General features: G+C 38.3%; 1 protein-coding gene across 1 annotated transcript in view; it reads left to right on the forward strand.

Annotated features, from left to right (window-relative positions):
- The window catches only part of LOC143554832 (uncharacterized), a 40,359-nt gene extending 16,366 nt beyond the window's left edge, over positions 1 to 23,993 (forward strand). Inside the window, exons 5-6 of the mRNA XM_077044508.1 lie at positions 21,830 to 23,578; positions 23,869 to 23,993. Of these exons, the coding sequence (XP_076900623.1) occupies positions 21,830 to 23,578; positions 23,869 to 23,993 (1,874 nt within the window). The remainder of the gene's footprint in view (positions 1 to 21,829; positions 23,579 to 23,868) is intronic.
- The last annotated feature ends 2,289 nt before the right edge of the window (positions 23,994 to 26,282 follow it).

Raw genomic sequence — 26,282 nt, forward strand, 5'->3', positions numbered from 1 at the left:
CTACTAATTTTTCCATTACCATCCAAACCATATTTTGCCTCTGCCTCTTTGGAAGAAGCCAATGCTCTCCTTAAATGGAAAGCTAGCCTTCAAACTCCAAACAACTCCCCACTATATTCTTCTTGGACTCCCCTCCCTATGAATGCTATCGCTTCCACTCCATGCACTTCATGGTTTGGTGTCGGTTGCAATGATGATTGGACCGTTCACACGTTGAACCTTACAACATTAGATTTGAACCTTACAACATTAGATTTTAATCGGGTAATTACCCGATTAAAACGGCCCGACGGATTTGGGATGGACTTTTAAAACCGGGTATGGGTATGGTAATACCTAAACCCAACCCAAACCCGATCCATTGCCATCCCTATTCCTAAAACCCATTCTCTGTTTCTTCTAAGCCTATAACCACATCTTAAATTCTTGAATTCAAAGTAAAACATCCATTTAGTAATAACAATTTTTTTTTATTTTGTGGAAGTTTGGATGTTACACACACTACATACACTAAAACAAAATACATTAAAAATACAAAAATTAAACATTACAATATAAAAATAATGATAAATTGGACATTTTTTGAATTATCGCAAAACATAAGTATGGATAATGTTTAAGATACTAGATATGTTCCACCAAATCGTTCGAGGTGATTGGTGAGCTTCCCCATCATACTACATACAAACCTTAAAATGTTTCCTGTTAACATTGAAATTTCTATTGTGGCTCCATGTTCATAAGCTTGTGATTCTTTGTCGTCGACATCCGACCAACTAGATATGGTGTGACATTCATCCTTTACAATCATATTAAGTAGTATGATGCATGCATGCATAATATCCTTATGACTTTCAATCTCAATGTAACATCTCTAAATTTTGAGCCAAAAATGTAAATTTCTAAAGTCAAAAGACTTAAAATAAAAAATATGGAAATCAAGACCCATCGCCCTATGTGATGAATCAGGAAGCAACCCATCGTGATAAGCGATGGGTATTTCACAATATCCCAGAAATGGCGGTGTCGGCGGTACTCCACCGCCTGAGCTTAAGGATCATCGCGATACGCGATGACCAGGTTAAGTAATTGTGACATGTGTCACCATGTGGCGACACGTGCCAAGTCTACGTGTCGAGTCATCAAGCCTAGTGGGAGGCGTCGCGCTACGCGACGGCCAACCCAAGCTTTCGTCACGATACGCGACGAAATATAATAATCAATGGCGAGTATTAAGTCCATCGCGCTACGTGATGGAGTGTTTTCTTCTACATCGTGATACACGATGGGTCAGAAATTCGCCCTGTAAATAGGGTGATCAGGTTCTACCTTGGAGCATCCCAAGAACACCTTATAATACTCACACTCATCCTCGAAGTTTGTGCCACATTCCGACGATCCGAATCGCTCGTTGTCTCGAAGTGCGTGCAAGTAGTAGAAGTTCTTTCGGCTTATTGCCTTGATTACCCGACGATAAGTAGGAGTTCTGCCCGCGTCAAGACTAGGAATTTCTTATAAAAGTATCTATACAAGGTAGGGTGTTGTCCGATTATTTTATTATATTTGGCTTAGACCCTAGTCAGGAATATAACCCACACATTGAGCTGATAATAAGTGAAATACAGTTTTTATAAGACAACGGTATAGTTATAACATTGTTTCTTTATCATATAAAGTTTTTATAATGTTTCTTCTTGAAGAAGAAATTCAGTATATACGTTTCTTCCTGAAGAAGTAACGTAGCATATGAATGATAGACAAAAAGGGGACTAAAGGTCCATATATTTTATAAAGAAATAATCATCAAGGTAAAGGTTATGCAAATAGACTAAAGGTTTAAAGCTAGATCGTTGATCGAGTTATTTATAAAAGGTTATTCTCGTACTATAGGTCCGAGGTAACAAACAAGTATAACTCAATGAGACCACCGATCAAGAACAAAGGTGAACACATCTAAACTCTTCATAAGCGTGAATACACTCAAAACTTTTATATAAGTCTTACAAATGTTTGTATGGGACTACATATCCCTAAAACTTTATAAGCAAAGGAAATCGTTGGCCCTTAGGTTATCTTATACGTTTGTCTGGATCCTTTTATATGTGGGTAGACGGTGGACACACCGCCCCACGCCTGATTATGTCTCCGTCACGTTGAGCCAGACCTAAGTAATGTTTGAGTGAGGATACTCTTATATTGGTAGTTGCTAAGTACTCGAACGCTGCGGTTTTTGCTGAGAGGTTTCAAGTTGAGGTGGAGCTTGTAATAGTAATTCAGACTTTCATAACTCAGTTATTTCCTAAGCCATGATGGATTGGGTCATAAGATATCTGAGGGGATAATTAAGTATATAAATTATTTTAGTGTCAACGTGTTCACCAACATGTGTTGCTGACGTGTTTTATAAACCGTTTTAGATGTAATCAGGAATAGGTGTTTGGAGACGATGGATAGCCATTAGAAGATCTGATGGATCAATTGAAGTTTATATTATTAAAATACTGTAAATTATGGTTTTACAAGTTCAAACACTTTTGTAACAACTACTGGGTGTTTAATTCCCGACTTTTGGAATATATTAATATTTTAATCAAGACTTCCGCTTTACAACCCTAAACTCTGATATATTTACAAAACATGTACCAACTAATGATCAAACTCCTAGGCCCTAAGTTAGGGTGTGACACTCAAAGCTCTTGCTAGAACTCATATAGTTTGTTATCGAGCTTAGAGAACCCCAAAGGCTCTCTCAACATATTTTCTTGCGTGATGGAGTTTAAATTCCACCATCTATAGGTTTTTTTTGGATATGCAAAACCTTTTACTATTGTAGCCCTTTCAAGTACATTCCATATGCAAGATCTTACCATTTTGGGTGCTGTCTCATTCACTATAGTATTGTTGGCAACACACTTTTCTTTTAAGACTTGGTTGAATATGGGGATAGATATAGCGTAAGTGACGGATCTAGAAAAAAAATTCAGAGGTAATCTCAATTTTTTTTACACATGGCCTATGATAGAACCAGAACCTTTTAATAATCAATGTATTATAAACGTCAAAACCTCAACTTCTTTTCGCATTACCTTAATATCAAATTGATATTTAAAGGCCTTGATATTTTTTTTTAATAATTAATATCATATTGATATTGATAAGTAAATGACTTGAAAAAAAAAACAATTTTTAAAGAAGCAACAATAAATTTAGACAATGGACCACAAAAAAAATATTATTTAAATATTTACTTAACATCCTAACAATTAAAAAATACTATTAAAATGTTTTGATAAAACGAAATACTTATTCCAAAATCAATATAAACAAACTTTAAAAGAAATAAATAAATGAAAAAAAAAACTTTTAACATTCACTATCTAAAAAGGCCCATTACGATTTAACAACACTTCCTTTTTAATTCATTGATCATTTTTTTTCAAGTGAAATGGGCTCTAGTTAAAATTAATAAGACCCAATTATTATAAATCAATATTAATATTAGGTCATGTGTCATCTTCTTCACATCCAAGGTTCCGGCTTTTAGCGGAGTCTCTTGTGACAGCAGATAAAAGTATCCAGCTATCTCAATTTTACTTCTTTTCATCTCAATATTCTTTAGGTGTAACCTGATATTTGCTTAGGGATATCCTAGTACATAAAATAAAGAAGAAGAAGAAATTACACTAAGTTTGCACTTCACCATAGATTGAGGGGTAACCCGGGCAACTCCTGGATCAGGGCCGGGTCAACGAATGTGGAGGCCTAAATCGAAACAAGATTTTGCTCTTTTCATGACAATTGTTAAGAAAAAAAAATTGCTTATTACAAGTTTTGAACTCATAACCTATACTTTGATAACAACCAAACCTACAACTACACTACTTTGAGTTTACTTTACCTATTGTGTAATATATCTATATATAATGTTTTTTGGACTTGAAGGCATTAATTAAGTGAGGGCCTAAAGCCCTAACTTATTTTAGCTGTCCCACGAGCCATCCTTGTCCTGGATATACACTAGATCCACCATTGTATAGCGTGGTGTATTAGAGCCCGTTACACTAAAATATGCATGCCAAATTTAAAGGGCATATGATGCAATTGTTCTTGGCATAATGGTAGAATATCCAGGTCACCTTAGACAGTGGCGGATGTAGTGTAATAGGAGGGGTAGCGTACCCCTCCGCTACCCCTCAAACGTAAAAAAATAACTTGTAGGTCGGTTTTCGTGTTCCGTTACCCCTGAAAAAAAAATAACGTTACCCCTATGCGTTTTAAGCCCAACCAAATTAACAATTCAACCCAACTAAAGCCCAAACAAAGGTTTAAAGCTCAAACCAATAAAACCCCATTAGCCTTTAAAATAATATATGTTACACTTAAAACAAAATTTCCGGTCCTCAATTAATCAAAACTGCCACCATCGTGACTAGACACCACTGCGTTGCTGCGGGTTGCCCTCTGTCAGTTTGCCCTTCTCCTCCTTCGGTCACCTGACCAGGTGACCTCCACCGCTCCACGCTACAGCGGAGAAGAGGTGGTTCACCGGTTCGAACACTCTTTCAAGGTTCGACCTATAGTTTCTCAATTTATGTATTCTTCAACTTTTAACTAAAATTATAATTGTTTGTATAAATTGTCAATATAGAACAATCGTAAGTTTGTTAAAATTATTCCCGAAAGTTGTTGAGGTAATTGCTTTTATTAAAGAAGATGGAGAGAGTGTGCAACAATGAACTAATGCGAAAAGTATTCTTAAGTATTTTAAGAGTCTTGATTTTGTTTTTTATATACACTTGTTAAACGATATTTTAGACATCACAAATGCTCCATCAAAACATCTTTAAAAAAATCAAAACTTGTTAGGAGCGTCTAAGTTGATAAGTGGGACAAACCGAGCATTGAATAATCTAAAGACAAAACGGGTTTGACTAGATGTTGGCTAGAGTGACATTTTATTGTGAAAAAAACAAGATTAAGATGTTGGATATGACGGAAAGTTATGGCAATCAACGAAACCGAAAGAATATCATTACTAATCGACATTATTTTGAGGTTGAAGTTTTTAATACCATTTGGATATGCAAATTCAAGAACATGAAAATAGATTTAGTGAGGTCTCCACTAGTTTGATAGAAAATATGTCCGGTTTAAATCCTAGTGATTCGTTTTCTAAGTTTGACATATCAAATATAGTGGCATTTTCTTATATGTATCCGAATAACTTTAGTAATGAAGAAAGAGGGTGTATTTCAGGTGATCTTACAACCTGTTATCACACTTTAAAGGAAGATGATAAATTTGCAAAATTGGGTGGAATGTGTGACCTTGCTCGTGTAATTGTGGAAACCGGAAAACACGTCACTTTTCCTTTGGTTTATCGTATATTGAAGCTAGCGTTGGTTTTACTGGTTGCAACCGCAACCGCTGAAAAATGTTTTTCTAAAATGAAGCTTATCAAGACGGATTTGCACAATCGAATGGGTGATGAGTATTTGAACAGTACTTTAATTTGTGTGGTCGAAAGAGAAACGCTTGATAAAGTAAAAGAAGATGATGTGATGGCTCAATTTCAAGCTTTAAAAAACCGAATGGGAGAAATATGCAGCTTATGTGTTTAAATTTATTTATTATCGTGTTTCTACTTTTATTTAGTTTACATTGTATGAAATACGGTTAAAAAAATTTTTTGAGCGTTACCCCTGATATATGGTTCTAGATCCGCCACTGGCCACATGACATGGGCGAGAGAGATGGAGATGCTGTGAAGTGAGGAAGCATATTGTTTGGCTTCTTAGAATTTCGTATGAAAAAATTTCGATAATATATATAAAAACTTTTGTGATGTCATACTTTTACTAATTTGCATGTATTCATCGCACTTGTAAGCCAATGTGCCCTAGCGACGACCTATGTAGCACGGGTACGGGGAACGTTACGGGTATGGGAAACGACAAAAATAAAAAATCCAAGATATGGATACGGAAAAGACACAACAAAAAAAATATAAAAATAAAAATATATTAAATATAGATAATTAATTAGTAACAATATATATATATATATATATATATAGATAATTATTGTAGGTTCCTGGACGGATCGTACACGGGATGTTCTCTAACAACGCAGGTGCGGAATCCCTGCGTAAGTAGGTTACGAGTGTAGATATAGAATAACACAAGCAATGAATCAAACACGTAATATTATTAACCGAACACGTGACTCGTAGTCACTATTACAGACACTGGAACTAGCAAACACGTCTGCTTAAACTCAAACACTTGACTGAAACCCTAAACTCTTCTCCTCGACGATTCGGCTGTAACAATCAATATATACACGACAACTTCGCCACAGGCGAAGTTGTCTGTAACTTCGCATATTCAACAAGTTCGCCTGAGCGAACTTGTTGACAACTTCGCTTGTTCAACAAGTTCGCCTGAGCGAACTTGTTGACAACTTCGCTAGTTACACAAACAAAAACATAATCAAATACACAATTACAATACAGACTCGATTACAATTACAAGACTATGAACTACTGACAAACATGTACCAACAGACTCCCCCTTGGCAGTAGCTTCATATCTTGATTCTTCAAAACTCGAGTCTTGTAATCTGCATCTCTAAGCGTGCGCCCCTTCTTTCACACATACTGTCACTACACTTTGATATCTCCTAGCTTGATCCTTCCAAGCAGGAATGTAGAAGATCTTCTTGTTGTTGAGTACTTCCAGATCAGCTTGCGACAGGTTAACAAGATGCATCGGGTCGTAAACCCGAAGCAGTTCTTGTTCATCCTCGTCCTCCATTACTGCCTCTGCAGTCTCACAGTCCACAAACCACCATTTCAAATCTTTCAGCACATCTCGAGGCATAGCTTTCATGGGTACCTCCTTGATACATCGGACTGGTTTGTACTTCATCACCATCCACGGTTTACCATCTGCTCTCATACCTCTCTCTGTATCCTTCACTAATTTTCCCTTTTGTGGCTTTAGCAACTCAAACTTCTTTTCTTTTACTCCTTCTTTCCACATTATCTTCTCAATCATTCTAGCCATATTGTCGTTGTTTCGGTTTATCAGGCCCAACCTGGCCAAATCTTTTACTTCGCATTCAGGCAATGTGTTGAACGATCTCAACATTCTCTTGAAATATTGAACGCCATCATAACGCTTCACCACAAACAACTTGAGCTGTTCATCATTGATCCAACAAATAATCCCCTTTTTCGCCTCTGCATACCCTTTAATGTTGTAGCTCTTTCTGAACATGGTTGGAACAGCAGGCTTCTTGGTCTTGACAAACCAATGAGCATATTCTTCCTTCCATCTAGGCTGCTCTTCCCACACCGTCTCATCCAACACCGTTTCATCACCAACACCCGACTTTTCCACTTCGGGAATGTCATGCTCAACATCATCATCCATTATCTCACCTTCTTCTAACACATTTTCCACATTAATCTTTTCCCCAATCCTCTCAATCTCATCCACGGGCAACACGTCGTCATCATCCATAAACTCATCGTCTTCCTCATCATCCAACTCCTTTAAAGCATCGATAACGTCCTCAACATCAGCATCATCACCCATAACTCCAACATCATCATCATCTACATCTGTAGACTCCCCCTCAGTTGTGGAAGCCCCAAGAGCCTGAGAGGTTCTTGGCAGCTCACCACCTGCACCCGAAGGTGCATTGGGATCATCGTCATGATCTTCTCGTCTTTTCGTTCTCAACTCATCGCCCCTACACGTCTTCTCCCCCTGAGATGCCAAGTAATCCTTGAAGGCATCAATTATTCTTCCGTGTTCGACCAGGAGGGCAGCTTGTAGTCGATTGGATTCCACTAGGCGTTCAATAGTCTTAGACTGTTCGGCAACAATACGCTCTAGTGATGTAATCCGTTCAGCATCTGAAGTAGGCAGTGGAGTTGGTGGAACATCAGTAGCAGCAGTGACCGCAGGTGGTACACTTGGTAACCCTGCAGTTGTTGTGATAGTCGAATCAACGAAGCGTGCGACTACCACCGGTGGATCAAACGGTTGTGGTGGTAGAGACACCACTGCTGGAGCTGACGCTTCGACAGTCGTAACCTGTGCAGTAGTAGGAAGAAGTGACATACCTGACAAGACAGGCGGAGCAAAACGTACATGCCTTGAAGTCTCCCCCGCTCCAGTAGCCATACCTAGTCGTTCTCGTCGCGAACGTCTCATCACAAGTTGTACCGCTTCTTCCTCATCTCCCTCCTCGTCATCAACTCTCGGCCTCTTACCCGAAATCCTTTCACGAGTCACCAATAGCCGTCTGGCCTCAGCAAACGTTTCATCTAACTCGGATTCAGCTACCGAAGTAGCTGCTGTAGAAGCATCCATAAATTGAGGACCCGAGATACCCATATCAAACAAACCGTGTCCACTGAAAGCAGCATCCAGATCAACGTTTTCAGCCGTGGACATAGTCTGTGCAATAGTAGCTGGCATAGCAGCAGAAGAGACAACAGGCGCAGCTGCTACAGCATGAGGTGCTGCCGCCTGATGTGGTTGGGGATCCCTGAACTCATCCCCTCCTGCAGGAACATACTCCGGGTTGATGAGATACCCGAAAAGCGGAGTATGCCTTGGACGGCGTTCAGGGTTGCTACGAGTGCTCGACGTCCTACATTGAGCAAAAATACGCTTTGTTACACACTCAACATATCGAATAGGGCGCCGTTGCGGTAGAGACGGAGCGACATGATTAATAATCATTTGAAGAAATCGCGGATACATGATAAATCGTTCTCGCGCCGTCGCCCGTCTCTGACGATCAATCTCATAGAAAATCATCTGACTAAAAGAGTAACGACGATTGTAAGTCAGGGCCGTCATGGCAGATTGCATCGTCGCACCCATCCCGTCTGTTCCTGCTTTCCTGCCGGACATGCACACAATTAACATGTGCATCAGAAAGCGCCATTGGTCCAGCAGAAAGCCTTTCCTCCTCTGCGAGTCCCCCAGCGGACCCGAATAACCCATTCTCAAGTATGCTCCGTCACGGAAAGGAGCTACGAATTCCGTTGGGTCGTCTCTCGTTTCTACACCGAACTGCAGAGCCAACCGTATGTCTTCCGAGGAAAACTGTATGGCATGACCATTGACAGTTGCTCGCATCACTGGAGGCTCCGGTCTGCAATCATAATACACCGTCTGCCAGAAATCTTGAATGTTGGGCAGAGATATGGGTAGTGTATTAGTGATCGCGTGAAAAACTCGTGATCGTTGGAGAAATGTGATAATCTCCCTATAGTCTTCAACGCCTCGTGCGTCTGGATCCAAAGTGATGTATTGGTTATGAGCTGGGAAGAATTGTCGTTGCTCATCACCATCATCACCTCCAGCACCTCCAACAGCAGCCATATCTGCACAAAACAAATCAAGTTAGAGACGTTTTACGTAACTCACAAGTTCGCAGTGTAGCAAGTGCGAAGTTGTGATGTAAGATACACAGGCGAAATTAAAGTTGAGGCGAAGTTGGGGACAACTTCGCATCATCAGTAAATTCGTCAAAAAAAAACAGTTAAAAGAAAAGGATATAGGCGAAGATAAGGATAACTTCGCCACGGCGAAGTTACAGTTAAGTTCGCCAGGGCGAAGTTGTGGATAACTTTGCCAAGGCGAAGTTGATGATAACTTCGCCACGGCGAAGTTGTGGTTAACTTCGCCCAGGCGAAGTTGTGGATAACTTCGCCCTAGGCGAACTTAAGCGTCTGGCGAAGTTGAGATTAACTTCGCCAAAACCATAACTTCGCCTGAAACAGAATCGGCGACTGTTCGGATTCTGAGGTCGAAATCCGATGTTTTCGGACCGATTAAACGATAGAAACATGAAGAACAACATATTTCAAAGGTGTATGGATGAAAAGATCGTCCATGAACACGTAACGAGAGGTCGAAAAAAACTTGGTTTCGAGGGTTAGACGACCCGAGGTCTCTAACCGGGTAAAAGTATAAAGTGAATGAAAGAATGAAATCGACAACACATACCACTCAGTATAGTAGAAACAAGGAACAAAAGATCGAAATCGAAAGTGTATATATAAAAAAGGTTAACCGGAATTAAGGATAAGTTCGCCGGAAAAAAGTTAATAAAAAAAATTTCACTGTTGAAAACCCCTTTTATAGGGCTGAGTTGGTTCAGGCGAAGTTATTCTTAACTTCGCCTAAGCGAAGTTAAGTACAACTTCGCCGATTCAACAACTTCGCCCGATATTTACAAAAACAACCCTTTCAGTTTGAAAAAATCTTGAATATATCCTTATAAGTTACCAAAAAGAGTTAAACAAAAATGATCAAGACCCAGTAACCAACAATAAAAATATAACTACAAAAACAGAAAATACTTATAAAATTTTAACGAAATAAGGGATCAAATTTCAGTCTAGTCAGGGACCACTACGTTTTAGAAAAGATCCGAACAGGAATCATACTAACTATGTGACTGTCACTTGGATCCGTGTTTGGCTGTATTATGACATAGAGAAACAGGTTGTAAGCATGTAATAACTTAAATGGTTTTCATTGTTTCTGTGATACGGATTAAGGTACAGTTAAGCTCAAAAATTTAAGTTGGCAACAACTCAGAGGTAATGATGCCTTCTATCTATTCTCAAAGCGTATTTGGCTATACCCAAGTCACCCCGAATTGACTTCGACCCATAGTGTCTGATTAACTTGTAGATACTCGTTGTCTGCTTCCCGTTTTCTTCTTACTCCAAACTTGAGAAATCTTGAGAAGTTTCGGTTCTCGTGTTTATTGTCACTATTTCTCATAAGTACAAAAATTATACATGTTTTTTTTTTTTTTTTTTTTTTTTTTTTTTTTTTTTTAATCAAACCTAAGAATTTTCATCGGAGTACTCAACTACTGCAAGTCCCGAATCTGGATCACTGCAGTGTCTTTAAATGCTTTCTTCACGGGAATCAGAACACTCACGGGCTCGTGTATGACTGGGTAGTTGCTTTTCTGCCTATCCTTCGAAAAGATATGTATGAAGACATACAAAACTCTTAAGAGGTTTCCACATAAATTCGAGTAAATTTAAGTTAGTATCACATCTACTTTTACGCACCATTAAAATTACCATGACATACAATGACTGTTCTAAAGCCTTTTAAGCTTATTAACTTCACTAGTTAGGCACACATAGTCAGTATATATATCATTTTCCAAGGTTGGATCAATTTTCTTTTAAACACAGCAAAGAACTTCTTACGAAGTAATAGACTTGAAAAGTAATTTCATTTCCCTAAAAAAATTTTGAATTCAATCGCCCCAATCATGTCAAAGTCATCAGGTAAACGGCTATCCTGAAGATCCATTGGATCAGCTGGACCGACCACATACAAGTATGTGTCCTTCTTACTAAGAATGACCGACTAATTTTCAGCAACTGAAAGAAAAACATGTCAACACTGCCCCAGTTACTTTCAGTCTTCCGGTTAATGGCTATCCTCATTTCCTAAGTCGAAAACAAGGACCAAAACATATCCGAGGAGATGTCCATCAAACTGAGATAACCGACTAATTTTAAGCAATAAAGACACACATTTTTTTTTTTTTTTTTTTTTTTTTTTTTTTTTTTTAATCAAAAACAAAGACATGGTTACTCGGGATTGATCATCCCATTTAGCTCAAGTAGGTTTTGAAATCTGGATTTATCAAACGCTTTTGTAAACAAGTCAGCAAAATTTTCAAGTGTATCAACTTTTTCGATCTTGATCAGTTTCTTCTCAGCACAATCCCGTATGAAGTGATGACGAATGTCAATATGCTTAGTTTTACTGTGCTTCACGGGATTGTTAATTACTGAGATGGCGGCAGTGTTATCAATTAAAATAGGAGTGAGTAAGAAATTCAGACCATAGTCGCGCAATTGTTGCTGAATCCATAAAACCTGAGAGCAGCAGTTGGATGCTGCCATGTATTCAGCTTCGCAAGTTGAAATTGCAACTGACGTCTGTTTCTTGCACTGCCAGGAAACTAATCTTCCTCCAAGAAACTGACAGCCTCCTGTTGTTGACTTCCGACTCTGATTACAACCTCCATAATCAGAATCAGTATATGCCACCAGTTCAACGTCTCCTCCCTTTGGGTACCACAATCCTAGTTTCGGCTTGCCCTTGAGATACCGCAAAATCCTCTTCACACCTTTCATGTGAGATTCCTTTGGGTTTGCCTGAAAGCGAGCACAAAGACAAACAGAAAACATTATATCAGGCCTAGAAGCAGTTAAATACATTAAAGAACCTATTATCGCCCGATACAGAGTAGGGTCCACATCTGTGTCACCATCTGATTCAGCTCCCAATTTGTGATTGACGCAGATTGGAGTGTCATATGGAGAACTGTCCTCCATCTTGAATCTTTTCAGCACATCATGAACATACTTTGTTTGATGAATGAACATCCCATCTTTCTTCTGATCAACCTGCAATCCTAGAAAGAAAGTTAGTTCACCCATAGCACTCATCTCGAATCGTTTCTTCATGACAGCCTCAAAATCTTGACACATGGATACTCTTGATGCAGCAAAAATGATGTCATCCACGTAGACTTGAACCAGTAAGAAGTCACATCCTTCTCTCTTCACAAACAGCGTACTGTCGATCAAACCCCTTTCAAAACCATTTTCCAGCAAGTAGTCCGATAACGTTGAATACCAGGCACGAGGTGCCTGATGTAAACCATATAACGCCTTGCTCAACCTGTATACATGATCAGGAAAGTCTGGGTCAGGAAAACCCGGTGGTTGCTCAACATACACAACCTCGTCAACTTTCCCGTTAAGAAACGCACTCTTTACATCCAACTGAAACACCTTCATCTTTTTGAAAGCAGCAAACGCCAAAAACAATCGAATCGCTTCTAACCGGGCAACAGGAGCGAAAACCTCATTGTAGTCAATACCCTCTTGCTGATTAAAACCTTTAACAACCAGCCTCGCCTTATTTCTCACAATAATCCCCTTTTCATCTCTCTTGCACTTGAACACCCATTTCGTGCCTATAGCATGCACATTCTTTGGTTTTTCGACCAAAGTCCAAACTTCCATTTTCTCGAACTGAGCCAACTCTTCTTGCATAGCTTCGACCCACGAGCTGTCCTTCAAAGCCATTTGATAATTCTTCGGTTCAATTTGGCTTATGAAGCAAGAGTACAAACATTCATTCATAATACCTGTATCTTTAATGCTTGTATAAACACAGGTGTGCTCATTCAAGCTACTTCTGGTTTGTACACTAGAGGACACATCACCTATAACATTTTCCAGTGGGTGATCTTTGTGAATTCTAGTGGTCGGAACAGCACTGACATGCAAATTGTCTTCCAAGTTTGAAGAGATCTCATCAATGGTTGTTTCAGGCTGAGAGTGAAAAGGATTAATAAACTCATCTCCAGCTGAGGATGCAGGGGTATCGATAGAGTTTGATGTGGAAGGCTGAGATTTTTCTGTCATCTGATGTTGCACTAGCTCCTCTTCCTCATCAAATATCATCTTCGTCACAACTCTTTCGTCTTCTTCAGTAATTTCCAAATTAGGTACGTTAAACGACTTAAACAGTTTAACATAGTCAAAAAGCTCAGCAGGTCCATTGCTTGGTTTTGGCGGTTGATAACTAGTAATGTCGGTGTTACACACCACCTCCACCTTGCAAGTTGTCGTATTGAAGACCCGTCTGTTGGGAGTCCCAACAACATAACCGACTAGGATTCCCTCATCGGCTACTTCACCAAATTTCGAGTTAGTCTTCAAAATCGAACAAGGAGAACCAAATGGTTCAAGACCGCACAAGTTGGGCTTCCTACCGTGCATAAGCTCGTAACAAGTTTTTCCAAGTCTCTTAACTGTTAACACCCGATTCAGAACATAGCAGGCTGTAGCCACTGCTTCAGCCCAGAACATCACAGGAAGCTTTGAGTCTGCCAGCATAGTTCTGGCTCCTTCAATCAACGTTCGGTTCTTCCTTTCAGCTACTCCGTTAAGTTGTGGCGTATACGGAGCGCTGTATTGATGCTCAATACCCTTCTGTAGACAAAAGATTTCCATCTCAAAGTTCTTGAACTCTGTCCCATTGTCGCTTCTGATGAATTTAACTGATTTACTCATGACATTCTCGACTTTTGTAATGAGATTCTTTACCATCTGAGTCGTCTCGTCTTTCGTTTTCAGAAAATATACCCACGAGTATCGCGAGTAATCATCAGTTATCACCAAGCAGTAAGAAGTACCGCCTAGACTTTGTACATTCACCGGACCGAAGAGATCCATATGAAGTAGTTCTAGAGTACCAGCAATTGAGTTGATCGTCTTGGTGAGATGGCTTTTCTTGTGTTGTTTTCCCTTCTTGCACGCTATGCATTTATCTTCAAAGTTAAAACTCTTTAAGGGAACGCCCATCACAAGCCCATTTTTGACAATGTAGTTCATCTTACGAAGATGAATATGTCCCATTCTCCTGTGCCATAATTCTGATTCAGATTCGCTTGCCTTTGTCATTAAGCATGATTCTCCGGTGGCCATTTCAGTAGACCTCATATCCATCACGTATGTATTCGTTTCACGTGGAGCTTTCATTACTATCCATTCTTCTGGTATATGAAAACCAGGCTTCAATACAATCGCTTCATTCTTAGTGAAATGGACAGTGTATTCTTTATCACAGATCTGCGACACACTCAGCAGATTGTGCTTTAATTCCTCCACAAAATTTACGTTTTCAAGTGTCATTTTCCCATTCGACACAGTTCCTCTACCGGTAATCCTTCCTCCGCTTTCACCAGCAAAACTAACTCTAGCTCCCTGAACAGGTTTTAAGTCTTGCAACAAGTGTTTGTTGCCTGTCATGTGCCTGGAACAGCCGCTATCTACAATCCAAAGATTGTTTGCAGCCCTGTTCAACTGTTCCTGCACCATAAAACAAAGAGTTAGAATCTTGGGACCCAAGACCAATTGGTCTTGGATCGATACATCCCGTATCCTGGCTTTCTCAAGTTAGCATCAGGATAATTTCTGTACGTCCTGTTAGGGAATCTCCCTGCAGATTGAGTGTAATGCCTTCCAAACCTTTGAGAATAGAAAGTGTTATTTCTTGTGGTTTGGTTGTAAAAATGAGGTTGGTTTTTATGAAAATTTGAATTCGTTACATTTTGGCATTTTTTAAAGTTTTCATTTTTAGCAGGAACAAAATGACGCTTATTCTCATTTTTATTTGGCTTCACATCTCTAAATCTCGGTTTCAAAGGACAATCTGCAACTAGATGTCCTAACTTGTTACATCTAAAGCAACATCTACTCTCCATTTTCTTGTCAAATGTTGGTTTGGATGTAGAGGCAGTGTTACCAGCCGTTCGTCTCACATAAGGTGGGACGTACGGATTGAGTGGAGAACTCTTTTTAGAAACTTCATTTTTATCTCCATCGGTGGGTAACCCTACCTTCTCTTTTGTCTGATCAGATTCGGACAACTTATCCGAATCCGATGAGACTGGACTCAAAACAGAATTATTCACATTAGAAACTTTCGAGCTTGTTTCTCCACAGCTAACACTTGGTTTTGTAATCTTGATTGGAGTTGTCTGAGGAACTTCGAAATCGACAGATTTCTGAACACTCGGATTATAAGTATAGTTGTGGTTAAAGGGTGGTGGAACTTCATTATATCCGATTCCTCCCCTCTTTGCAGAGGTACCTGGATCACTCACGAGGTGATCAAGGATGGCTGAGGAATTCCTGAACTGCTCAAGTTTGCGGTTCAGTTCCACCACCTTTACCTGGTGGTCAGCAATCTGTTTATCCCGATCAGCAATCACTTTAGTTTTTTCCTCCAAAACTTCATAACTAAGATCAATTATTTCAATTTTCTCAGCAAGTTTAATTTTTAAGCTTTGAACGTCTTTTTCACATGCTTTTATTTTAATTTTATAACTCGTTTCTCTTGCTTTCGTAAAATGGTGATCTTCTTTAACAGTTTTAAAGTCAGCATCTAAATGGACATACTGATTAGTTATTGTTTTAAGTTGCTCAGACAAATTCTCACAACTAGTACAAATAGTTTTAGGACTTACCTCGGAGCGATTATCTTTGTCATTTGCCATGAAAGCTGTTTCTTCTTCAGTAGCTTTCTCAATTCCTTCAACCTTCTCACATTCTTTCATATCAGCCTCAGCCATGTTCGCTTGCTCACCAGAACCACTTGAATGCGAGTTCCAGTTGTACTCACCTGCTTCTCTGGTCAACATGGCGTTAATCTCTCTGTTAACTCCAGAATGTTGTGTAGGTCGACCTTGTCCTCGTTCAACCCTCTCATTTCTGCATTCCTTGGCAAAGTGCCCGTACTGTTGACAATTATAGCACCTTACCTTGGACTTGTCGAACCCGGTCCGACCACCAACAAACTTTCTCCCCGTCTTATTCATGAAACGCTTGACTCTCCTCACTATCATGGCCATTTGCCATTGCAAATCCATCTCCTCCAGATCATCAGCATCGATCTGGTCATAATCCTCATCCAGAACAGCAGGGTCCACAATCTTCCCCTGGATGTAGTTTTCATAGGAAGCAATGAATGATGCATAGACTGCAAACTGCTCTTCAGCAGATTTTACACTCATAGGCATCTTGGAATAACTATTGCTAGATGCATTTGCAGAAAAACTACTTGTGGATGCTTGAGGCTTTGAAGTACTAGATCCTCCAGCAACGAAACATACATCACCATTCGTGTTTACAGAAACTTTTCCTTCATGAGACGAGTCAGAGCCTGACTCCCCTTTCGAGTAAAAAGCAGCAGATTCAGGCCTTGAACTTGAGCCTGAGTTAACCTTAGCACCATACATACCAGGGTCTTGTATCTGATCTGTTGGTGTTTCCTTTCGAACCATATTAAGCTCATAAGTTCTGAGCTTGTTTACTGCCGTTTCAAGATCACAATTTGGAAAGTCTCTGTCTTCCCTCATAAGGACGGTGTACATTTCCCACTTCGGTGGGAGAGCATCGAGAAGCTTTTCAACGATCTCTTCTTCTCGGTAAGCAATTGAATAATTGCTGAGCTCTGTCATTAGATGATAGTATCTGGTGATAATATCATCCAGTGATTCGTTCTTCAAAAATTTGAAGACGGAGAACTGGGTTTTTAAGAGTTTGATCTTTGATGCACGTATACCCACATTCCCCTCGAATCTATTTTCAAGAGCATCCCAAAGCTCTCTCGCAGAAGTGTACTTTCGGAACGTATGGAGAACCTCTTGAGGAAGTGCCATTGTTATCGCAGCATGGGCCTTGCTTTCGGCCTCGTACATTTTCTTCTCTTCGTCCTCCATTTTGCTGTACTTCTTAACCACATCGCGACCTTCGTATTGCGCAGTTGGAGGGATATATCCATCCTGGATGCACACCCACATTTTGGCATCCTGGTATTTGATGTATTGGATGAATCTGTCCTTCCATGCCACGAAGTCAGTTCCCTTCATCAGCCTCGGGGCCTTAGTGGCAGACCCCGCTTCTACTTCCATCTTGACCAAGTCGGAGATATTGATCGACGACATCCTTGCAAAAACCTGAAAAACCTGGAAAAACAAAAAAAATATTAAAACAGCTCAGTTGGCGAAGTTAAGAATAACTTCGCTTGAAGGTCAACTTCGCTGAACAGAGAACTTCGCTGAGGTCTTTAATTCGCTTGAATTGGCGAAGTTAAAGTTAACTTCGCTTAGCTCTGGCGAACTTATGAGTTGAGCGAACTTGGGTAGTAAGCGAAGTTGTGGATAACTTCGCTAAGGCGAACTTATGAAATCTGCGAACTTAAGTGTGAAGCGAAGTTGCGGATAACTTCGCTAAGGCGAACTTATGAGTTGAGCGAAGTTGTGGTTAACTTCGCCAAACTTTATATCTTCGCCAAAAAACCCTAATTCCAGTGACGGCAACTTCGCCTGAATTCAACAACTTCGCCTGAAGATCAGCAAGTTCGCCCGATGAACCTGGAAGTTTTTCCAGATCTGTTTTCTTCAAACCAGAAGCTCCCGATCAATGCTAAGGCTTGAAAAAGACTGTCAAGCACTAGTAGAACACAATCCCAACAAAAATACGTCTCACGAATAGGTCAAACGAGACGAAACTACACCCGCGTGAAATCCCGAACCTCACAATCGAGCCGATGGCTCTGATACCAATTGTAGGTTCCTGGACGGATCGTACACGGGATGTTCTCTAACAACGCAGGTGCGGAATCCCTGCGTAAGTAGGTTACGAGTGTAGATATAGAATAACACAAGCAATGAATCAAACACGTAATATTATTAACCGAACACGTGACTCGTAGTCACTATTACAGACACTGGAACTAGCAAACACGTCTGCTTAAACTCAAACACTTGACTGAAACCCTAAACTCTTCTCCTCGACGATTCGGCTGTAACAATCAATATATACACGACAACTTCGCCACAGGCGAAGTTGTCTGTAACTTCGCATATTCAACAAGTTCGCCTGAGCGAACTTGTTGACAACTTCGCTTGTTCAACAAGTTCGCCTGAGCGAACTTGTTGACAACTTCGCTAGTTACACAAACAAAAACATAATCAAATACACAATTACAATACAGACTCGATTACAATTACAAGACTATGAACTACTGACAAACATGTACCAACAACAATATATATATATATATATATATATATATATATATATATATATAATGTCATTTTAAACATTTTATGTATAAAATTATAAGTTGAGGACCAAATGTAAACTAGTCTAGATAGATAGGGTTAAATGTTAAAATGCATAACCTAATTTAATACTTTTTATGTAAAAGTTAACAAGTTTTTAGAGGCTAGATGCAAATAAGTAAAAGATCAAGGGGGTTAAATGTTAAACCTAAAGTTTATTTAACCTAAAAAAAACTAAACCACTCTAGTTCCAGCCGCCACTGTTCTTCCCCTTCTTCATGGATTTTCCGGCAAGCATTGCTATCACCGGCGCCGGAATTCATCGCTGGAGTATGCTATTTGGCCCGTCCACCACGTTATTCGCTATAGAAATGTCTCCGAAACGGTTTTGGATCCGTCCCCATTAACCAGGTTCGTTTAGGAAACGTCCCCATCGCATTTCCGTCCCCCATACGTCCCCGGGACGGGTACCCTACCATCGGAGCCGTCACCGTGCTTCATAGGCGACAAATCACTTACGACATATGTGCATTTTTGTTTAGGACTCAGGGTCGGCCCTAAGGGGGGCTGTGTGGTCGACGATCATAGGCCCGACACCTCGCTAGACCCAAATTTTCTTTTAAAAAAAATTATATGTATTTTTTATTAAAACGATATGTATATTTAGTGTTTAAACTCAATTACATAACGCACTAGCTTGGTCTAGTGGCAAAGATGTATTACTCCCAACTAAAAGGTTATGGGTTCTAGTATCTTTTGTGACATATTTAGTCATAGTTTTATACAAAAGTTTTTTACACAACCTAAATTATAATCAAATAAGCCCATATCAAAATTAAATTGTTTAAACCCAACAAAATACTGATTTAATTAAGGCCCAAAAAAAATTTCGTTTTCAACCCAATTTTTTTTTTCTTAGAGCCAGCCCTGATTTAGGTGAAAGACCCGTTTTACTCGATGCATCACGCCTTTATATAAAGTATACGAAATGGTCAATGCAATTGAAAAGCTGCTAGCTCATCTTAAATTATCGCTTAAAGTAACTAATAAGGTATAGAAAATTGGCTCCATTTTCACGACCTCTCTCTGTATACATGTGTTTCTCTTTTGAAACTCCAATACTCGACTCCTCTCACGTATGGGGGTCCATCAATTGCTTGCTTATGTATTTTAGTTTCAAAATCATTAGGACATCATTTTGGCTATATTGATAAATGATATATTTGAGAAATCATTTTAGGAGGTAAAGTATGCTGGATTTAATTTTAATCATTATTGGTGCTCTTATTTATGTGATAAATTGAAGGAAATGAAGAAGAGGTTAACAACGAAAAGAAGGGTTATATATTTATAATAGTTTATTATTTTGTTTAACATAGCTGTTAGAAATATGAAATTTCAAAACATAGCTGTTGGTAAAAATAAAAAATTATATATGTTACTGTATAACTATAAATATTCATAACTTTATTAATAAATTTATACTTTTTAAACCATGTTAAATACATACACATATATGCTTGTTTTAACCATCATTGTAAATATCAGACTTAGGCGGGGATTAATCGCTTGGCCTTCCTAAGCCGTAGGCCTTCTTAAGCCTGTGATTTTTTTTAGCTAATTGGTCCTATTAATCAATAGTCGGATTTAGTTGGGTCAAATTTAACCAAATCGACATTTTAAAAAAGTATTATTTATTTTATTGGAAGGCAATCATAACTTGAATAATTGGCAGTTGGTTCCATGGGCTTTTAAGGTGCAAGTTGGAGCTGAATTCTGTTTTGGTGAGCCGATGGGATGAGTTTTAAAATTGGGCTTTAATTTTGTTCAAATTCAAAAATTAAGTAAAGTGTTTCGAAGCTAAGACTTTGAGATAAATACTAGATATGTGTTTCGAACCCATGACTTTGAGATTGTGTGTATCATGCTTTGCCCCCAGCTAGTCAAAAGATTATTATTATTGTAATTTGTTTGAATGAATAAAACTCAAATGCGCTAAAGAGTACTGCTATTAATTCTTATACACACATTGATATAAATTATTATTTATTATTACATATACGTTATATGTATAAAAATATATATGATTATAATTAGAATTCATCCGGTTATAAAATCTGATCCGACCTATAATCTGGCCGACTGGTGACCCAATAAGACGACCGGTTTGACGGGTGTTTTACTTTTTGTTTGTATCTGATATCTTTCAAAAGAAATTAAATTGTCTCTTTATCTTGACTTTGAGTCAATATAGGTATCCATAATATCATACGAAAGTGATCTAATAACCCCACATAAGAATTAATACCAACGACCTTTTCTTTCCATATTTCTCAAATTCAACTGGTTAGTACTCACGGCATGTACCACGTTCATTCATTTAAATTATTTATTTACTTTTTAGTTCTTATGAGGCCCAGCTTTTCCTACAGTGTGAAGCACGTCAATAACTTTAATGCTCTAAATCTAAGTCGTTTGCTAAAGGACATTATTCCTCAATTAATAAACACTCTTCACGTAACAACGATAACTATTTATTTCTCTCAAAGTAAAGCACACTCCTTGTGGAAATATGGCATTGCCCGGAGATAAGGTTAGTCGCTCGAGTATAAATTAGAACACACAACCCATCATTTTTAAAATCAAGAAAACATGACAAGGCGAATGATGTCTTGTACACACTTGTTACTTTTATCTCTAGCTTTGCTAATCATTTCACCTTCAAAGTTTGCTTTTGCATCTTTGGAGGAGGCCAACGCTCTTCTTAAATGGAAAGCTAGCCTTCAAACTCCAAACAACTCCCCACTATATTCTTCTTGGACTCCCCTCCCTATGAATGCTATCGCTTCCACTCCATGCACTTCATGGTTTGGTGTCGGTTGCAATGATGATTGGACCGTTCACACGTTGAACCTTACAACATTAGATTTAAACGGAACTCTTGACCAGTTCCCGTTCTCGTTTCTCCACAATCTTTCTCGTTTTGAGCTTAGTGTAAACCACTTTTCTGGTCCAATCCCCGCACAAATCCGGCTACTGTCCAAACTTGTTTATCTTGATCTTTCAGGAAATAAGTTTTCGGGGGCAATCCCACCGGAAATTGGGATGTTAGCCAATCTCCAGACCCTCCACCTCTTTGAAAATCAATTAAATGGGTCGATACCACAAGAGATTGGTCAACTGACCTCTCTCTCCGAGCTTGCGTTGTATGATAATTCCTTGGAAGGAGAACTGCCTCCAACAATGGGTAACTTAAGAAACTTGGCTTACTTATACCTTGATGATAACATGCTTTCTGGTCAAATTCCACATGAGTTTGGACACCTTGTCAATCTTGTGGAAATGTATATCAGTAACAATTCTCTGAGTGGTACTATCCCACCTACCATTGGGAATTTGAAGCGACTTACTGTCTTGTACATTTTCCAAAATAATTTGACTGGTTCGATCCCACAAGAACTCGGGAGCCTAGTCTCACTTAGGAGGCTCAGCCTCTTTGCAAACAACCTCTCCGGCCCAATTCCTTCATCTTTGGGTAATTTAGAGTCTTTGGATCTCCTACACTTGTACCAAAATCAACTCTCTGGATCCATTCCTACCGAACTAGGGAATTTGAAGTCTCTCACTCAGCTAGCGCTGAGCGAAAACCAACTAAGTGGTTCTATCCCTCCATCCCTAAAAAACCTGAGAGGCCTACAATATTTGTATCTTCGTGTGAACAATTTATCCGGTCCTATACCACAAGGACTGTCAAGTCCAGTCATGCTTGAGCTAGAAATTGACAACAATCAATTGTTTGGTCATTTACCAGATGATTTGTGCCATGGAGAAGTGCTTCAGTATTTATCAGTAAGTCATAATCGACTCACCGGTCCCATACCAATAGGCATAAGAGATTGCTCCAGCTTAATAAGAGGTAACTTTGATTTTAATCAATTTACCGGAGACATATCGAATAGCTTCGGGGTATATCCAAGTTTAGATCGTCTTGACGTTACTTATAACAGTTTTCATGGGAATTTGTCTCAAAACTGGACTAAATGCAAGAATCTGACAGCCTTAGGGATGGGATATAACAACATCAGTGGTTACATACCCCTTGAGTTTGGAAATTCAACTCGACTTCAAAGGCTTGATCTTTCATCAAATAATTTGGTTGGTGAGATTCCAAATGAATTTGGAAAGATGAAAGGTATGATGTATTTGTCCTTGAAAGACAACCAACTTTCAGGTGTTATTCCTCAAGAGCTTGGGTCACTTCATAATCTCCTTGCTCTCGATCTATCCTCAAACAGATTGGACGGGCCGATACCAAAATACATTGATGAGTGGAAACAAATTCATTACTTGAATCTTAGTAATAACAAGTTCAATGGGAAAATCCCATCTGAGGTTGGTAAATTAAGTAACCTCACCACACTTGATTTATCTTGGAATTCACTCACAGACGAGATACCATCTGAAATTCAAAGTTTAGTGAGTTTGGAAAGTTTGAACCTTTCGCATAATAGATTGTCTGGTTCAATTCCTAATGCCTTTGGAAAATTGCATAGTGGGATTGATGTCAACCTGTCTTACAATGAGCTGGTAGGTCCAGTTCCAACCTCATTTGCTATCTTCATGAATTCGTCCATACAAGTATTCCAAGGCAATCCAGGTCTGTGTGGAAATGTTACAGGATTGAAACTTTGTGAAAGTCAAAATATGGTGAAGAAATATAATAATAGCTTTCATCACACGCTCATTCTTGTAATAATGATCCCTCTTTTGGGGGTAGTTTTACTATGCGGCCTCCATGCTTGTCGACGACAAAAGAAAAGGTCTTTACAGGTAAAATTCATGGATGAAGAAAGTATGGAATGTAAACCACAGCTAGGTGAGTCAACCAGACCCGAAACCAAATAATTAATGGCTCAGTCTTATGCAAGTCGGAAGTGGTTTGAATCATGAAGGAAGTAATGGAGTTATTTTCTCCCGCTATCTATTTTACTTATATTGTATTGTTATACTGGAGTAGCATACGTTCATGTTTTCTATTCAACATACTGTAACCTTTTTATGATTAAATAGATTCCTTTCCAATTCACATAATTTTTCTTGCTGTCATTGCTTAATGCGCACCGCCCAAATCTGAGTAATATTCTTTTTTAAATGTTACCATTCTATGGAAGGCAAGAAGAGTAGTTTATGATAAAATCCTAGAGGTGACAAATGACTTTGATGGCTCATTTTATATCGATTTTAAGAAAACTAAAAATAATACATTTAATAAATAAATCCTGTTATATATCAATATATGTAAAAAGAATAAAAATTTTAACGAGCTACGAGCTTGCTTGAGCTTTTTTCAAGACGAACTTGACTTTTCATCTCGTCAAAATAAGCGAGCCGAGCTTGACTTTTCATCTCATTAAAATAAACAAGTCAAGCCAAGTTGGCTTGTTTAACTTCACGCCCAACTTGACTCGGCTTGGCTTGTTTACAGCCGTAACATTACACACACACACATACTGTAAGGCCTTAAACCCGAGCACCTTATTGAATATTAGGATTTACTCATAAACACAATTCAAATATCAGAGTTTACAAAAACTTTCGCGGAATAAAACTATATATACATAAAACTTCCTTTTAAAACCACTCTTTGGATGCCAACACCGTGTGGATAGCCCTGCATACACTCCAAGCTCCTTTACTTTCTTTTATCAACTATCTAAGTGCATACTAAAATCCAGCTATGCTAAGTGAGTTCTAGTTTATGACTCCACTTGATACATCTTAACTCTTACTTCTTCTTTAACATACTCTCTCTCTCTCTCTCTCTCTCTCTCTCTCTCTATATATATATATATATATATATATATATATATATATATATATATAGGGTGAGTCTATACTAAAAATAAAGTGTGTCTAGGAAGTGTAGGAAGAGATCTGGAGTGTTGGATCTGATGATCCAATGGTTGTGGTTCACTGTTGTGTTTTTCCTATTTTTTGCACTTGTTTTATAACACTTCAGGGGTATTATCGTCTACTATGTTATATTAAATTTTGGAAACTACTAATCAAGTTAACTCCCCCCCCCGCCAATTGAACTTGTCGGATAATCTTCTCCATCAAAGTTTATCTTCGATCTTCATCCTGAATCATCGCCAAAAATTTAAAACACTACGTGCTCATTTAGGTTTAACACAATCGTTTTCATCAAGTAAAAAAAGTAGAAATAAAACTATCAAATTCTATTTATTCATCTTGTTATTTGAAATAAGAAGACCTAGACATGGAATTGAGAGTCGAAAAAGAAAAACAAAAATAGAGAGCCACAAAAATGTCAAAAATAATATAAGGAACTTCCAGGTTTGTTTTGATATTTCCAAATACCAAAATCTTAGCATTTATAAATATTGTGTGTTTTATAATGTATATTGTTTTGGTCTAATCTTAATTTGAATAGTTAATTAGGATAAATAAATAAAATAATTATGGGTTTTTGTTGATAAATGATATTTTTATTGTGTTTTAGCAATCAGTTTTAAGATATTGTATTTTTGTTCATCCTTAGTCAGATGTGTTTTTAATTGGGCAAGATCATTATTTCGTGTGTAATTTCAGAAAATCATATGCATTATTTGTTTAACATCCAACATTTTTTTGGTGTGTTTAATTATAATTCTTTGGTGATGCAGTTTCCTCAAAAGACAGTTTTCCAAAAAAATATGACATTGGAATGGAAGTTACTCAAACATATGTTAGGTGCACAATTTGTTAAGGGATTTGTTCATAAGCATATAAGCATGATGAAGAAACATTTAAAGCCGCGTTTTAGCAAAAGGCTTATCAATATTCCCTAATAGTTTATTTGTTATTGGAGAAGATAATGGCTGTTGTTAATGGAGAAGATAATTGTTAAGCAAACAGAAATCCAGAATCTTAATTACGTAGTAATTAAGATCCATAATAATAGGAACTTTTATTAGCAACCCAATAATTACTTTAACTAACATTGTAACTATACTCAAAATGCTTTTATGTGTTATATTGAATCCAATGGTCTAGATTTTTTCCAATACTTCTCACAAAACTTTCACTTTTTATTCTAACCTCTCTCTCTCTCTCTCTCTCTCTCTCTATATATATATATATATATATATATATATATATATATATAAGTAAATGATCCAATATAATAATCTCTTATCATGCATTAGGTACGCGACTTCCTATACCATTCGATTTCAAAAAACACGGGAGCCATGAACGCGAGCAAACTTCATCGTCTCCTCACCTAGGGTTGAAATTCATCATCGTCGTTAAAGTTTTGAACAAATTCTCCAAGTAATCGATCTCTTTCTATATCAATTCATTTTTCTGCGATGATTGATTCATGCCTCAATCATCAGAAGGTTAACCTTTTTCAATCATATCAATTTTTGTCTTGAGCATAATTAGTTTTAACCTTGAAAGTATTCGGGTTTAAGCTTGAATGTTTTAAGTTTAACCTTGAAAGTATTAGGTTTTAACCTTGAACATATTTTGTTTTCGAATTTAATTTGAGCGTCTTAGTT

Source organism: Bidens hawaiensis, unplaced genomic scaffold (genome assembly GCF_021521415.1).
Source record: "Bidens hawaiensis isolate Kalapana, Puna unplaced genomic scaffold, B.hawaiensis_p1.1 tig00017856_1, whole genome shotgun sequence".
NCBI lineage: Eukaryota > Viridiplantae > Streptophyta > Magnoliopsida > Asterales > Asteraceae > Bidens > Bidens hawaiensis.